Below are 15829 nucleotides of genomic sequence, written 5' to 3' on the forward strand. Positions count from 1 at the left end.
AAATTTTAATGAAAAATATGAAATATGTTCATTTTATTATTTTGGCAAATAATAGTTTGAGATATCAATAAGCTCTCCATTGAAAAAAAAATACAAATCTGAGGAGCAGGACACTTGATCAAAATTCTCAATCTAATCCTATTGCTGTCTAGAAGAAACCATTATTAAAGTGATTTATGTAATTTTCCATTCCCATGGAGAGGACTGACAGCAGTTCTTTCAATTTTAGCTGCATATTTAAAGGCTTCCAATTATTCAGCATGTTAATTTTGATATGGAATGAGTCATATCCGTTATCATCTGCTGTTGGTTGGCGTTATTTTCTTACAGGCTCAAACCAAGACCAGACAATCCGGACAAACATTTCAGAAGCAAAAGCATCTCATTTACTCACCCATCTGGCACTCATGCCCTGACAGAGACAATGATTTAATCCTGGGTCGTGCATAAGCCAAGTTCTGCTTTGAGGTGGCCCCCCAAATTGAGACAAGTGAGGGTAATTTCCTGAAGGAGGGCCGTGGAATGCCGAACAGGTAGCCTATGTCAGCGACCTCTGACCTCGTGTTTTTGCCGGCATGAAGGTTGACCCCATGTAAACCCCTGCTATTCAGTAGTCTTTCCCACATGGCTTTGAAGTCCACTCATGGGTTTTCCCATGGTTCACCTCCCTCCAATCAGATTCTCAGGGGTGGAGAGGGGGATTGCACACTGGAGGAATGGAGTCTGAAGTTTCAAACTAGCACTTGAGTCGTCTTTATCATTGTGAGCTAATAAAAGTGCAAGCACTGTTTGTGTCAGATGAGCCGGGGCACTGGGTGGCTGTCACTCTCTCCTCTGCTGAGCAGGCAGCCATAGACGTCAGTGCTGCCATACCTTCATACAGCTTTATATTACATAGACCCCCACTGCGTCTCCATTTCAGAGCGCCTCTTGCTCTTACCTAAGCGTGGCCCATAATCAGCGCTGAAGTGCATGGAGAAGGTGACTCATTATAGCGGGGCGCAGCCGTTAAACCAGCTCTATTAAATCAGCCTGAGTGAGTCCCGCTGGGGGCTAGCGGTGCATTGTAAGAAGATGATGTACAAGATTTAATGTGGATGTGAAGAAAAAGGCACTATTCTGACATGCATAAAGCACTCTAATTTGCTGCCTGAATGATAGTAATCAAACGGCGTTTGGTTATCCATCATTCCTTGAATTTCTATTTATTTATGCATTTGATATTCTTTCCCTGATTTTCTTTCTAAAGCAAGCCATTTCTGAGTATTTTTCTGTTTCTGCTCTCCAGGGGAGTCGTGCATATCTTCATCTAGAAGAGAGTTCGGATCTCTGAGTCATCAAAACGGAGCGCCAGCATTGTGATTGAACTGTACAAAAACAGGATTGTGGGTAAAAAAAGAAACACCACACAAGCACAAAAGCTGACTTATGAATCACACGCATTAATCTGCGAATGTATGACTCACTGGATTTTTTTTGAGAAGCGCAAACTTGTTTCAATGGTAACGGAAGGGAAAACGTGAGTGAAGTTTTATGGTTTATCGCAGGCCAAAAACATACTTGGAAAAGTGCCGTTTTGTTATTATTTATATACCAATGTAGTTTTTAATGTTTTATAATATTATTAGTTTTTCGTTTGCTATTTAGATTATTTATTTATTTATTATTTATTTAATAATTTTATTTAGAATTTGTTATTATTGTTATTTCAGTTTCTTTCAGTGTTTATTTCTAGTTAGTAATTTTAGTGTCTTAACTTATTTCAGTTTGTAGCTAAGGCAACATTTCTCATTTTCGTCATCTAGTGTTTTGTATCTTATCAGCTTTATTTAGAATTAACAATTTTATTTTAGTAGACCTGTGTGTTCATAATTATGACAATATTTAAAAAGATAAAAAAATACCAGTCGGCAATATCAGTCATAATGAGCTTTTTTCAACAGCTCATTCAAAAAATGCTGCATGTCATACTGTATATTAAAAATACTTTGCCACTTTGTGTGTTTTAATCAATTGCTATCTGATTGGATATGCATATTCTATTTACACTTGGCTACGTAAATGTGTCTCCGCGGAACAGATATTAATACAACCTTCCCACACTATTTGCAAATATAACAGAGTTCACTTCCGTGATGATGCTAATGCTGGGCAACAAAATTGTTTGATAAAGGGATCATATGATGCAATTTCAAGTTGTCCATTCTCTTTGGAGTGTTACAAGTTGTTCGTGAATAGATAAGATCCTTAAAGATGCAAAGACTAAAATCTCAAACCCAAAGAGATGTTCTTTATAAATGTCTACGCCCTCCTAAAACGCTTCGTTTAAACATGCCCCACATGTCTACATAACTGTGTAGGAAAATGTTAATAATGACGCCAAAAAGAGTGTGATGTGCATTCGTACAAGAGTTGCAAAAATCGTATGAATTTGTACGAATGACCTACACCTAACCTCGCCCCTAAACCTAACCAACACAAGGGTTTAGACAAATTGTATAAAATCATAGGAGTGAGGTTGTACAAATTATTAGCCACCTCGTAAAATACGTATAAATTGGTCGTGAGACAGCGTTGTGTATCGATATAAAAAAAACGAGGGATCTGAGAATACAGGACTCTGGGTGCGGGACTGTAGATGCAGCAGGCTCAGGCTCCGAGTCTGCAGCTTCATAATATTGCACGCTTGAAGTATTCAGCCAATCACAATTCACTAGATAGCTGGCCAATCATAATGATGTGCTTTGTAAAAATAGACGCGTTTCAGAAAGGCAGAGCAGAGAGGAGCAACAATACTGTACAGTATGTGGAACATAATGTGTTTTTTAACCTTAAACCGCATAAACACATTGCATTAGACAAAATACATAAAATAATGTTCTTTTTAGCAATGCAATATTACCCCTTTAAATGCCCTCTTCAGCCCACATGGCAATTAGTTTTGAGTTTTATTTAGTTGCTCCATCTATGTCTCTCATCCACGTGTCCCAAACTTGTGTATACTGATGCTGTTTTGTTTGGGAGGAGTTAAGTTTACATATCCGGCCTGAACAAGCAGATGCATTTACTCTTGGCCAAGTTGCTTCTTTGTATGTATTTGAAACCACCTCCTGAGGGAGTCTGAGTTATCAGATTACTATACGTCTCAAATGGGTCTTTGAGGGCATTTACACTTGGTCTTCAATACTTAACTATACAATGAGTAAAGATGAAGTGACCAGGTGTGAAACCGCCATAATATAGGTTTACATCAGTTTTTTTGTTGATATTTATCTAAAGTACGGGGAAAATACAGAAGACAGGGAGAGCAAGTTCCTTTCAAACAATAATCTGCGCGGGAAAAAGAGGACAAGAGACATGGGGGATGGGTCTGCAAGTCTTTTATCTCAAATTTCCCACATCCTGCCGCCGAGTTTAAAACCGGCCACCCAATTTGAAAGAATGCCTGGTATGCACCTCATTTCCATAGTGCCCAGCATTGTTCTCTATTTAAATAAAGCCTGTTGCCCGCCAATAGGAGAAACAAAACATGAGAATAATGAGGTAATGCAGTGCATGCGGTCTTCATATGCACTTTGTAGACCTACTTCACATGACTGAAAAAAAAAACAAAAGTGCTGTCCATTGGGATGATGACAAAATTTATGTACAGAAAAGGAAACCGTGGGTTGCATTCCACTGCAGAATACTTTTTACGTTGTTTCTTCCTCTTTGACCATGTGAACTGATCCTTGAATGCTATAATTGCTTAAGTAACACGGTTATATGTGTCGCAAAAGCAAACAATACACTGTACAAATCAGAATTATTGATTTTTCTTTTCTATTTGTGTTTTCTGAAGTTACAGTGTGTTGAGCTCTCTCTGCCATATATATATATAACATTTTCAGAGAAAAAACGATGCTTTATACATATTAATATGTACGAATGCATATATGTGTGTGTGTATATATATATATATATATATATATATATATATATATATATATATATATATATATATATGTATATGTACACAAACACACACGTATGTATGTGTGTGTGTGATATACATTCGTACATATATGTATGTATAAAGCATCTTCATAGTTCTCTGAAATAACACTCCGAGTCTGCAGTGGGGGCTTCAGCCACGGTCCATGTGAATCACTCTCCATCATGTCTGCCCCACACCGGTTGAACGCCCTAAAAAAAAAACTCGACTATTTGGCGCGTTTTGATTCCCGCCACGTCTACGTTTTCCTTTATTTTCATATTTGATTGACCTTTTCTGCAGAGGCAGGCGCAATGCTCATTGGCTGAATCGTGTTTGTGGGCGGGGACACTCTTTGACGCACAACTCCAACCCTCCCTTTTACTATATAACGGCTCTAGCCCCTCCCTTGCGATTTAGAAAGCCGGGTGTTTGTGTCCGTCGCGGACCTTAGACAATAATATTTATCTTCGAAATATAGTAATCGTTTCTTTATTTAATTTCATATCCTAAACTGGAATAGACCTTGAGACTTTTGAGAATCAAAACCCATCGAGCCTCGATGAGAAGGGATTTCTACAGGCTTCTAGACCGGATCCCTCAAGTAGATCTTCCCTACATCCATCTCTACACGACGGATTTCGACCTCAACATTGGAATAACCCTCAAGAAGAACCCTCGTTTCGGATTATAAAATGCTACTATCAAAATTCAACACATTCGCTCACATTTCCACCGTGGACATGCCGGCGAAAATCCAGCTTCAAGGTTAGCCGACGGTTATTCTCGCGTGTCTATCTGCGTGTGTGTTGTGGTTTTGGGCTAGTTAACGTCAGCAGACTGAGTGTTGGGAGTAGCGCGTGCGTCAGATTTCAAATTCTTAAACCATTTTACGCCTTCTATCAATTCTTACGAATCTATTGTATCTTTTATCGACAGTTAAGGAGAAAGAGCCGTTCGAGAAGGTGTATCAGGTCGGCTCCGTGCTGGGAAGCGGCGGTTTTGGGACGGTGTATGCGGGTTTGAGGATCGCCGATAGCGCGCCGGTAGGTTCCTGAGTATTTTTGTTTACATAAGTGTGAACGTTCAGAATGTTCATATAATGTTTATGTTGCATATAATGCAAATATAATGTCATTCACTGCTTAATAATGCATTTATTTACTATTTCTAGGTTGCCATCAAGCATGTTGCAAAAGATCGTGTGACTGAATGGGGAGAGCTTGTGAGTATTTAATGAAAATGATTATATTCATATAATTTGTATCTAAAACATCGCACATAAATAATAAATTAGAGCGTCACTAAAACGAACATGTCCTTCGTTTCCAGCCCAATGGCGCGCGCGTCCCTATGGAGATCATCCTGTTAAAGAAGGTCGCCACCGGATTCCGTGGCGTGATCAAGATGCTGGACTGGTACGAGCGACCGGACAGCTTCATTATCGTTATGGAAAGACCGGAGACCGTCAAGGACTTGTTTGATTTCATCACGGAGAAGGGCGCGTTACCGGAGGAGCTCGCCAGGAACTTTTTCCGCCAAGTCCTGGAAGCGGTGCGTCATTGCCACAACAACGGCGTCGTCCACCGTGACATCAAGGACGAGAATATTCTCATCGATCTACGAACCGGCGATCTGAAGCTCATCGACTTTGGATCGGGGGCATTACTCAAAGACACCGTTTACACCGATTTCGACGGTAAGAGCCATTTGCATGACCTTCAAGTCAGGGTTCCCACGGTCACGGAAAACGTGGCGGGAACGTGGAAAATTGAAATACGTGCTTATCTAGCCTCAATGGAAATTTGTGTCGTGGATATAAATGTTTATTAAAAAATAAATCCATAAACATTATTACGACTTTGTCAGGGGAAAAGTTTATAAACAACCCAAAATTATGGGCTAAAAATTGCTTGATGTATTATTAAATCCGTTAAGACGTTGAAAGGTTCGATGGTTGTGAGGTTTGGAAATCCTGTCAAGCTTTAAGAAGGGTGTATGTTTATATGTTGAAGCGATGCTTTTACGTTTTAAAACGAGTGTATCAAACATATCTGGCATTAATCAACTGGTAAATGTATTAAGACCCCCTTCCATCGTTAACTAGACATATCAATCTTAATAAATCGCTCGGCGTGATGATTTGTTTATTTTTATTTTATGTTGCTTTGGGGAAAAGGCATTTCGCTTGGTTGTGGGTTTGGCGCCCCCGCCGGTGGGAAAACGGAATTATTACAACTCAAAGTTTGTAAACACAAGTCACATGGCAACCAGTTTCTTCACATGCGCGCCCCTGCCGTCACGCTCCCGAGCACATGACTGTGCACATTAATGCTGCGCCATAACAATACTGTTCAAACACGACACACCTTTTTCCTGCCGCACCTTTTACTACAGTGTTTGGTTTAGGGTTTGGTAGTATCAGGTACTAAAATAAAGACTTGAATGCAGTTTTATTGTGCTTTTTGGGTTTCAGTATGATGAAATTAAATGCAGTTTTCTGTTCTCTCTTCAGGTACACGTGTTTACAGTCCACCAGAGTGGATCAAATTTCATCGTTACCACGGTAGATCTGCGACCGTGTGGTCTCTGGGAATCCTGCTGTACGACATGGTGTGTGGGGACATCCCGTTCGAGCAGGACGAAGAGATCATACGCGGACAGGTGCTGTTTAGGCGGAGAATCTCCACAGGTAAGACATAAAGATAACATGACGCTGCCTTCTAGGAGGTTTATGGGTTTATTGCAGGGCTATAATCACACATCCTGTTTTACAGAGTGCCAGCAGCTTATCAAGTGGTGCCTGGCCCTCCGCCCTGCGGAACGCCCGTCTTTCGAGGACATCATCAACCACCCTTGGATGCAGAACACAGCGCCCCCTACAGACAACACTGAGATCAGACTGCACAGCATCAGCCCGCTGCTTTCCCAGCAGTCACTGTGTGCAAATGACTCTATCTGAATACATACGTAGAGACTTTCCATTACAGCAGCACACCACCCAGGGGACCTGCGGACTGAGCAGTGCAAAAAAAAAAACACATGTTGTTCTTTTGTTTTGAGCATTGCTGCTAGGCGGGAGTTCTAGGCTAGGCCAAAAAAGGGAAAGGTCCACCTTTTAGTGAGATCTGTTATCTCTCGTCTCCTGCCCCTCCGTGGCTCAGGGTCCCATGAGTCTGGCTCGTAGAAACCAAATGACTGTCAACACTGCTGTCGGACTGGGATAGAGTGAGAAGCCCATCTCAGCCAGTGTAGGGAGGAGCTCGGGGACAACCGATGCAGCGGCCACAAGGAGTGGTGCTGTGCTGATGGTCGATCTGCGGCTTTGGTGCACCATCAGGGCTGTTCCTTTAGGAAGCAGATCAGCCGAGCTTAATTATTTTAGTGCCTTCTGTGCAAGATCAAGGGTTTGTTTTGGTTAGGTTTTTTTTTTTTTTTGGAAATACTTGAATTGAGTAATAGCCACTGTAACACTCTACTCCTTAACCAGATGTCTTTTTTTACCTTCTTGCTTCCACTTTACCTGCTCCTGGCGGGTAACTGTCGGTCTTACTCTAGTATGTCAGAGAGAGTAACCAAATCGACCTCACAAACCTCTGCAGAATGAAAAGTCTTACCTCACTCTTTCAAACCGCTGTTTCTTTTTCCTCTTCCTTTGTAATGTGTAACCCTCAACAACTACCACTCATTGTCACAGATGCACAAAGCAATGCAACTACAACATACTAGACTACATTTTCTGCATATTTTTGTTGTTTATATTGTAAATAGTTCGGTCAGATGACTCAATTCCATGACGAGGCTTATGTGTGAATTCTATTTATTGGAGTGTCTTAAAAAGAAAAAAACAAGATGGAAGTGGAAGTATTTATTTATTTATTTATAGAGAAGCAATTTTCTGCAAAGTTTTTTTCATTCCACCACTGAAGGGCCCACGAATTATTTAAATCTATTTTTACCATATTTAAAGCCTTTTTTGAGAACAAGATGTACATATGTTGTGAATAATCTTTGAAAGCACTTCTGTTTCTCGATGCATGGAGTACTGCTGATGGTAAACCATACCAGTCTGAAGTAGTGTTTGTCACCTAATTTAAACTGTCTGCTGTGCATATGTTGGAGGAAATTACCTCGTGAATGTTTGAGGAACGAGTGATTTTACATAGTTTCTTTTTCACCTTTAGTAGGCATGATTGCAACTCAGATTCTGATTTAGCAATGTAAATTATGTTTAGAAAGCTATTTTTTTTACACGATTGTCAATAAATATTTTTTTAACATTCATTCTGGTTTCCTGGGTATGATTTGCTTTGTTTGGCTCACTACAGTGATATCAGTTGGTGGTCTTTAAACAGACAATCAGCAGATGTCATTTGAGAAATAGAGATGGACAGATTGGAGTGGTATTAGCTGTAAATCCATTTAACTAACTTTTATAACACACTTATCGTTTTATATTGATAGTGTGTCTTTAATCTGAGGCGATTAGGACCACGGGTCCAGATTCCTTAATGCTGGACTCCTGAACCGGATACATGCGATAGTTAACAGCATTTACTTTATCAGTTGTTTTGTAGATAGCACCAGGTATGCTTTAAATAGCATTATAAAGATATCCTTCACTGGAAAGTACAACGATACAGAGCTGTACATAAAGCCTGAATGTGAACGCCCACCTGCTCTGTGGCCTTGATTCCAGCAGTACTTTTTTCCTCATTCATTTTTTTCCATAGTTATCTCAGAGAAACTCTTTATTTAAAGCCTGAGCCATGAACCAAAACAAGCAGATAAATAGATGTGAGATAAATCACAAACTGTTTTTTATGCAATATATGTATGTGTATATATATATATATATATATATATATATATATATATATATATATATACATATATAGTGCACATTTTTTATTTTCATTTAATCAGTATTAATCATTTTAGATTTAGTCCATGTTTATAGCTTTAATGTCATTTAAGTGATTGTGTACTCCTAAAAGCTGATTAAATATTTACAGTCTTCGAGGAAAATAGACCAAAAATACTGATGACTTTTCTCACCCTAGGGGGTGTATACAAATTGTTACCCAATAAAATACTCTTTTGAACCACCTGATTCCATTTAGCAATGGCAAATGGCAAAAAAAAAAAAAAAATGGTTCACGTAAACTAAAGCCTGTTGGCTATTTTAAAAAAGCCACAGTCCTTCTCTATGTCCCACCCAAACTTCCTGTCTAAGTAGGAAATATGTCATGAAAAAAAAGAAAAAATGCCACCGTTGCCACTCCGGTAGGTCTGTTTACATTCTATAATTGAAAATCAGTGTCTTTGATTGAAATTATACCTGTGGAACCCTCCGGTGGTGCTCCAGGAATGTTAAAAGTTAAACAGAGGCATAATTATAAATTCTCCACCTGTGAGCAGTTTCACATTGTGCCTGAAAACCTCGCCCGAGAAATAAGCCTTTTGTTTAATTGTTTCTCCTCTTATGCACCGTACAACCCAGGACAGCATGGCCCCCAGCATGGACCGTCCTGACCTGATCCTTTTCACAGCACAAGCAGGGAACGTTCTTGTTAAGCCTTTCATTAATCCTCTCACAAAAACCTTCTCAGCATTTGCCCCGCAGCTCTAAATGAGTTAAAATGTGCGCATATGTCTGGAGGCACACCTGATCGGTCAGCATCCTCAATAACAAAAATACATAAATAACATTTTAGCAATGTACATGCTTAAAAATAAAGGTTCTTCAATAGTCAGTCAAAAAACATTTGGTTCAACAATCTTCTTCAGTTCTCAAATCTTCATCCATAATTAGATTCAAAATAATGTGCCAAAGCCAGGTTTCATGAATCTGGATTTTGGGTCTATTCCTAACAAAAAGGGCATGGATATTGAGTGCTATAGTACATATTTTTGTAGGCCAACCCAGAAGTTCGCATCACCCTGGTTCCATTGAACCAATAGGATTTTTCAATTGTTTTTTTGATTATTACAGAAAATAATCTGTGACCAACAAAAGATTGATTTTGAAATGTTTTAAATGCTTGGTTTATCATGATAAACTTCACAAATTGTCAATTTTGAAGCCCATATACAATCACCAGAAGAAAAAATCACGATAGACTCGAACGTCACCGTCACAGTCGGGGTTAATGCATTAAAAGTAGCGCGAGTTACCTAATCAGATTACTTTTTAAAAGTTACTTTTTCAAATAAGTAATGAAAGTTACTTTTGGTTTGAAAGGGGATTCACTGTTAGCAAAAATATAACTTTTTTAAAAAAATTGTAAATAAATAAGGAAGCCCTGCTTAGGTGACAAAACGTAATGTAATACATTTCTTTCCATAAAAAAAGAACACAATTACTTTTTTTATGGAGTAATGCAATATTGTTATGCATTACTTTTAATAGTATTTTCCCCAACACTGCTCACCACCATAAAGCTTCTGACAACTTATTTTCCCTTAATCTTTGACTTAGAATATAAATATATTTGACTTTGAACTATAAATATAAGAAGGATGCGAAAGCAGACTTGTGAGTAGATGAGTTCACCTGATTGCATGATGTTTAATGTCCACGACAGTCTCTGTAGTCCAAATTTAGATACTTGTTAGCAGCTGCCTTTTTGAAGACCAAAAAAATCACTCACAGGAGCTTGAGCTTGTTTTCACCACAGACCTTATTAGTCATACAAACCACTTTTATAGTATATTTTTATCTTTCATGTTTTTTGCTGCCATTCCCTTTAGTATATAAAATATTAGAGTTGCTTGAAGATTCATCAGAAGTTCTCCTTTGGCTTCCTTAGAACCATTAACTCAGATTTAAAATTATGTGATGTAAGTAAATGAGTAAATAATTAGGCCTACTAAATGTACATTTTGGGGCAAACTATCCTTTAAGTGGCCTTTGTGGCCCAGCTGATAAGGAAATTCATTTCAGAAGTTGGTACGCTTCAAAGTTCTCAGGCTTTGTTGAAAGATTTTTGGAATAATTTCATGTTGGCTCCAAAAAAGGTCTTCTATGCTATGGCATCAGGCTGTAAAACCCTTTTTGGTGCTAATAGGAACCTATTGTGAGAGTGAAACTCCCAGTGTGACTGTGGGAAGGCTTAGTTCCCCAGTTTGTAAGTTCGCTGAATGGAAGTCAACGGATGGCGAGAGCCTAGCATGCAAACTGGTTTTAAAATGAGAGTCAAATAGCTGCATGATATTTGCATGGTTGGAATCTATGAGCGAACATTTGACTGCTGAATCATCCCTTCTGCTGTTGCATAATCACCACAAAACAGTACAAACACGCACAAGTTTCTGAGCAAATGTTCTGTACAATATCTGAATATTTACAAATCTGGGCCAAAAATCTCCTTTCTTGACAAATCCTCAAATAAGCATACTGTATTGTATCACCGCCAGTGTTTTATGTTTGGCCTGTGATGTATTATTTATAGCATTTATATGCAAAATCTGTCCTATTTTTGTCATTTTCCACACCCAGAGGTATATTTTATTGTTCAGAGATATAGGCCTGCATGTATGAACTTTGTTTCAGAAGTTTCTCTTTGGATTTCCAAGGAGAAGCAGAAATAGCCAGAAATGACGTACAGTAAGAGTATATTGGGGTTGTGGAAATGTGGAAATCAGCTCAGACGTCTTTGTCTGGGAAGAATGTTTTTGTTCATACTGAAATCCCTGACTAGTAGACACAGTTTGAAACAATGCTTCTCAACATGCTTCTGAGAAGCTCAATTGCGTTTTTTTTTTTTCGTGCAATTGCGAGTTTATATCTCGCAATTCTGACTTTTTTCTCACAAAAAAAACTTCTATAACTCGCAAATGCAATTCTAACTAAAGTATATTCTGAATTAAGTCAGGATTGCGAGTGAACTATGAACTTGCTATTCTGAGAAAAAAAGTATAAATTTAAATAAAAAGTTGCAATTACCTAGTTTTATTTTTCGTGGCAGAAACAGGCTTCCATAGGTACAGGACATCGTTGAGATCTTTTCTGAAACTAAAAAGGAGACAAATGTGCTATCTAAGAGCAGATTGTTTTATTTTATTGAATTTTATTTTTGTTATTCTTTATTTTATTTTATTTTAAATCTAGCATTTGTGTACATTTCTTCTTTTACTCATTCCTTAGCCATGGGAGTCTATGGCAGTCCAAGCTCAACGTTTTTTTTGTGCAATTGCGAGTTTATATCTCGCAAATCACAAAAAACTATTTCGACTATAACTCGCAATCGCAATTTTGACTAAAGGATATTCTGAATAAAGTCAGAATTTCGATTGAACTATGAACTTGCAATTCAGAGAAAAATAAAATAAGTATGAATTTAAAAAAATGTTTTTTTTATTTAGTGGCAGACACAGGCTTCCATAGATACAGGACATCATTGAGATCTCTTCTGAAACTAAATAGGAGACAAATGTGATATCTAATTGCAGATGATCAAATCTGGCAAAATTATAAAAGTTGTTTTAAATAACAATCTGACCAAATCTGGGGTCTCTAGAACCTACTCCAGAGCACCACCACTTAACATTGAAATTACTCATGTAAAAATGTGTCAGGTAACCTAAAACATAAAAGCAAACTGGTTTTATCAGTCAAACGTTTAATATTATGGAGCCCCGCATATGACATGCAGAAAAAAAAATATTAGGCTAAATCGTGTTCACGATTTACTAATTCGTTCACTCAATGTGCTAAAACGTGCACACGATTACTATTGCATTCCCTCAGTATACTCTTTCATTCACTCGATTTATAAATTGTGCGCACAATTTACTAATTTGTTCCCTCGATTTGCTCAATTGTGCGAATGATTTAGCAAATTGAGGGAACGCAATAGTAAATCAAGGGAATGCAATAGTAATCGTGTGCATGTTTTACTACATTGAGGGAACGAATTAGTAAATTGTGTACACAATTTATTTATTTTTTCTTGCATGTCAGGTTCGGGGCTCTGTATAAAATAACTCAGCTGACCTGAATAAATTGAGTTGCACCAACCAAAGTCATATACAGAGGTCAGATCAACATTATTTAAAGATTGTGGGAAATGCAAAATGTGTTTAAATATAATTTTAAAGAATTTCTTCCAACAAAATATCAGTTTGCATTTTCCAGCCTTTTGAATCTGGACGATTGGAAAAATGCATTATCGTCATAATCAAACACATGATCTCAACTGTCCCTGAACTTTCCTTCGCTCGGGTTAAGAGTTCTAGTTGTTATTCCGTTCACTCCCTCTCTTTCTCATCGCGCTCTTTCACACTGCTGGGAAATGGACAGAGAAACCCAGCTGGCTCAAAGCACACTCTCCTCCCTCTAAAAGAACCGGATCTGTTGAGTAATCTTCCCACACACACACAGTCTGAACAACACTGAAACGCTCGGCCGAAAGGAAATTGAGAGTGAGAATATTAATAAGACCACGCTGTTGTGTTCAGAAACGGCCCAGATGGTTTCAGATCTCTCCCGCACCTGCAGGTGTGTCTGTGTTTTGCTCACACTCCGTACACCTGGATAATTAGTCCCATTGAGTCAGAGTTTCTGCCACACACGGGCTCAATGATTCGGGCAAGGTCATTGTGCCCTCTGTCTGATTTAACCCTGTTTGTGATAGGCTGTTTGCTCATGTGCCCAGCTGGATCCATAATCTCATATTCAACTGAACAATAATCATGCATAATTGTATGCACAAAAGCTGCGATACTAAAGCAACATGACATTCTCTGTATCATAAGTGGCTCTTGTTAAGCATTATTGCAATTACACAAGGGATTTACACAAAATACTTAACCCTAAAGTATTAAGAAGAAAAAAAAAAGGATGCACAGAGGGATGTAAGCCATATCTAGATATCACAATATCATAATGACTTGGGGTGGATTCTTGTACTTAGAAACTCCCCAGGAACTGCACAGCAATGTTAAACTTTAGTACTGTTAAAATTTGCATGGACAGCTCATGTTTGGCCCAAGAGATATTCTCTTTATTTGACTCAACTCTTTCTGACCTGGACCAGCAAGACACCACCGAGCAACTGAGCTTACTACAGTTTTGAATAAAAACAAATGTCTTGCCAAAACTATGACTAAAACATTATTTTATTTGATGTAGATTTAAATTAGTACAGTTTATTTCTTTCTGATAGATTCGTTTTTATAACTGTTTATATTTATCTGTTTAATCATTTATATTTAAACAAATACAATACATAAATAAATAAAAACAGCAACATATATATATATATATATATATATATATATATATATATATAGCATTTTTAAGTCATCTTAATGAGGTTTGCATTATTTGTATCATTATTTTCTCCTTTTTGTATTATTTTATTTTAATAATAGTTATGTAACCTTTTAGATCAGTTTCATTTCCCTGTTATATTAGTTTTTGTAATGTTATATGTATATATATTTACTCATCATCACCTCTAAATTGAAGTGACTGTAATTTACTGTAATAAATATATGCCTGCAACTGTCATAAATGCAATTGATGGCTGTTCACATGCATTTGTTGCTGCCATAAAGAAATCCGCTCTTTTCACAGAGTATTGTATCCATATTGTATAATTTACACACTCCCAGATCAAACGTTTGGAGAAGAGCATGGGAAAGAAACAGAAGCCGGTCACTGAATTAGAAGTCATACCCTCAGAATGATTTTGAAACTGATATTTCAAGGTAAAAACATAAATAATACAATAACACTAACTGCTCAAAACCAATTACCTGCTAGCAACCCCTCAGAACACGTTAGCATTGTTGAGACACCGGTTAAACTTTTTTTTTATTCTATATTACAGTAAAAAAAACAACAACAACACTATAGTCTGTTATAAAATGCTGTTGTATTTTTAATTGTAGTGATAAATGTCATTCAGCACATTAGCATGCACAGTGAGCCTCTAAAGAAGAGTGTGTGTGTATTTTAAAGAACTGTGGGAGCGCGATCAGTGTTTGCTTCCAGGCCGCTCTTCCTGTGTTTCCAGGACTCTCCGGAGCTACTCGGATAGGAATGTGCCTCTGAGAATGACCCAGACTCTTTTTCTCATCAGAATCGGTTTCTACCTGTTAAAGTTCTTTCTCCCAAGCTTTTGCGAGTGGGATCCTTTGACTACCCAGCATTCCTTTCTCTGTGACTCACTCGACTCTCAGCAATGAAGTGCAATGCTAAAGGTCATCATCCGAGAACAAACCTCAGTAACATTCCTGTCCATCTACACTAAGAGAACACAGGAATCGATATTCTGACCTGCAACTGCAAACACGCTGATATTGACAAACCTCTTGTGATTCATCCTTTGGTAAATAGCTGTGTGGCAGCAGTCAAGTTTGGACAAATTTGAGGGCCGGGACGAGCTTATGCAGTTATGAGGAAGGTTCTGTGTGTGTCCTCCTCCCCAACAGAAGTTACTCACTGGAGTCTGAGTGACTTGAGAACTCCACTGGAGTCAGTTCTCATGGTGGAGAATGACTTGTGGTGGGTGGAATCCATGCAAGCTGGAGATATGCGTTGGAAAAAACGGGAATTTGAGAACTGGGAGTATTGGTGACCGTTTTCTTGTCTATTTCTCACTCTGGATGAGAGATTTAAACAAAACATTATGCATTTTGCAAATTTGTTTTTCTGACATGAGGGATACCTCATAGACCAAACTTATGATTTATTTATTTCTTTTGCATGCCAGATGACAAAATATTCTAGTTTTGAATTCAGTGTATTTCCTTTTTCTCCCATGAAAGCTAATTTTATTTATTTTATCAACATCTTGACACTACTACCAGTCATAAAGGGCAACTTTTATTATTTATTTCATTATT

At 38.0% G+C, this 15829-nt stretch overlaps 1 protein-coding gene across 1 annotated transcript; it reads left to right on the plus strand.

The window, feature by feature from the left end:
* The first annotated feature begins 4371 nt into the window (after positions 1-4371).
* On the plus strand, positions 4372-8257 carry LOC128020685 (serine/threonine-protein kinase pim-1-like). The gene is given in 7 exon segments (XM_052607287.1): positions 4372-4741; positions 4913-5019; positions 5148-5198; positions 5306-5672; positions 6489-6665; positions 6751-6879; positions 6882-8257. Coding segments are annotated over 7 exon segments (948 nt in total). The 5' UTR covers positions 4372-4668; the 3' UTR covers positions 6926-8257.
* The last annotated feature ends 7572 nt before the right edge of the window (positions 8258-15829 follow it).

This window comes from Carassius gibelio, chromosome A10 (genome assembly GCF_023724105.1).
Source record: "Carassius gibelio isolate Cgi1373 ecotype wild population from Czech Republic chromosome A10, carGib1.2-hapl.c, whole genome shotgun sequence".
Taxonomy (NCBI): Eukaryota; Metazoa; Chordata; class Actinopteri; order Cypriniformes; family Cyprinidae; genus Carassius; species Carassius gibelio.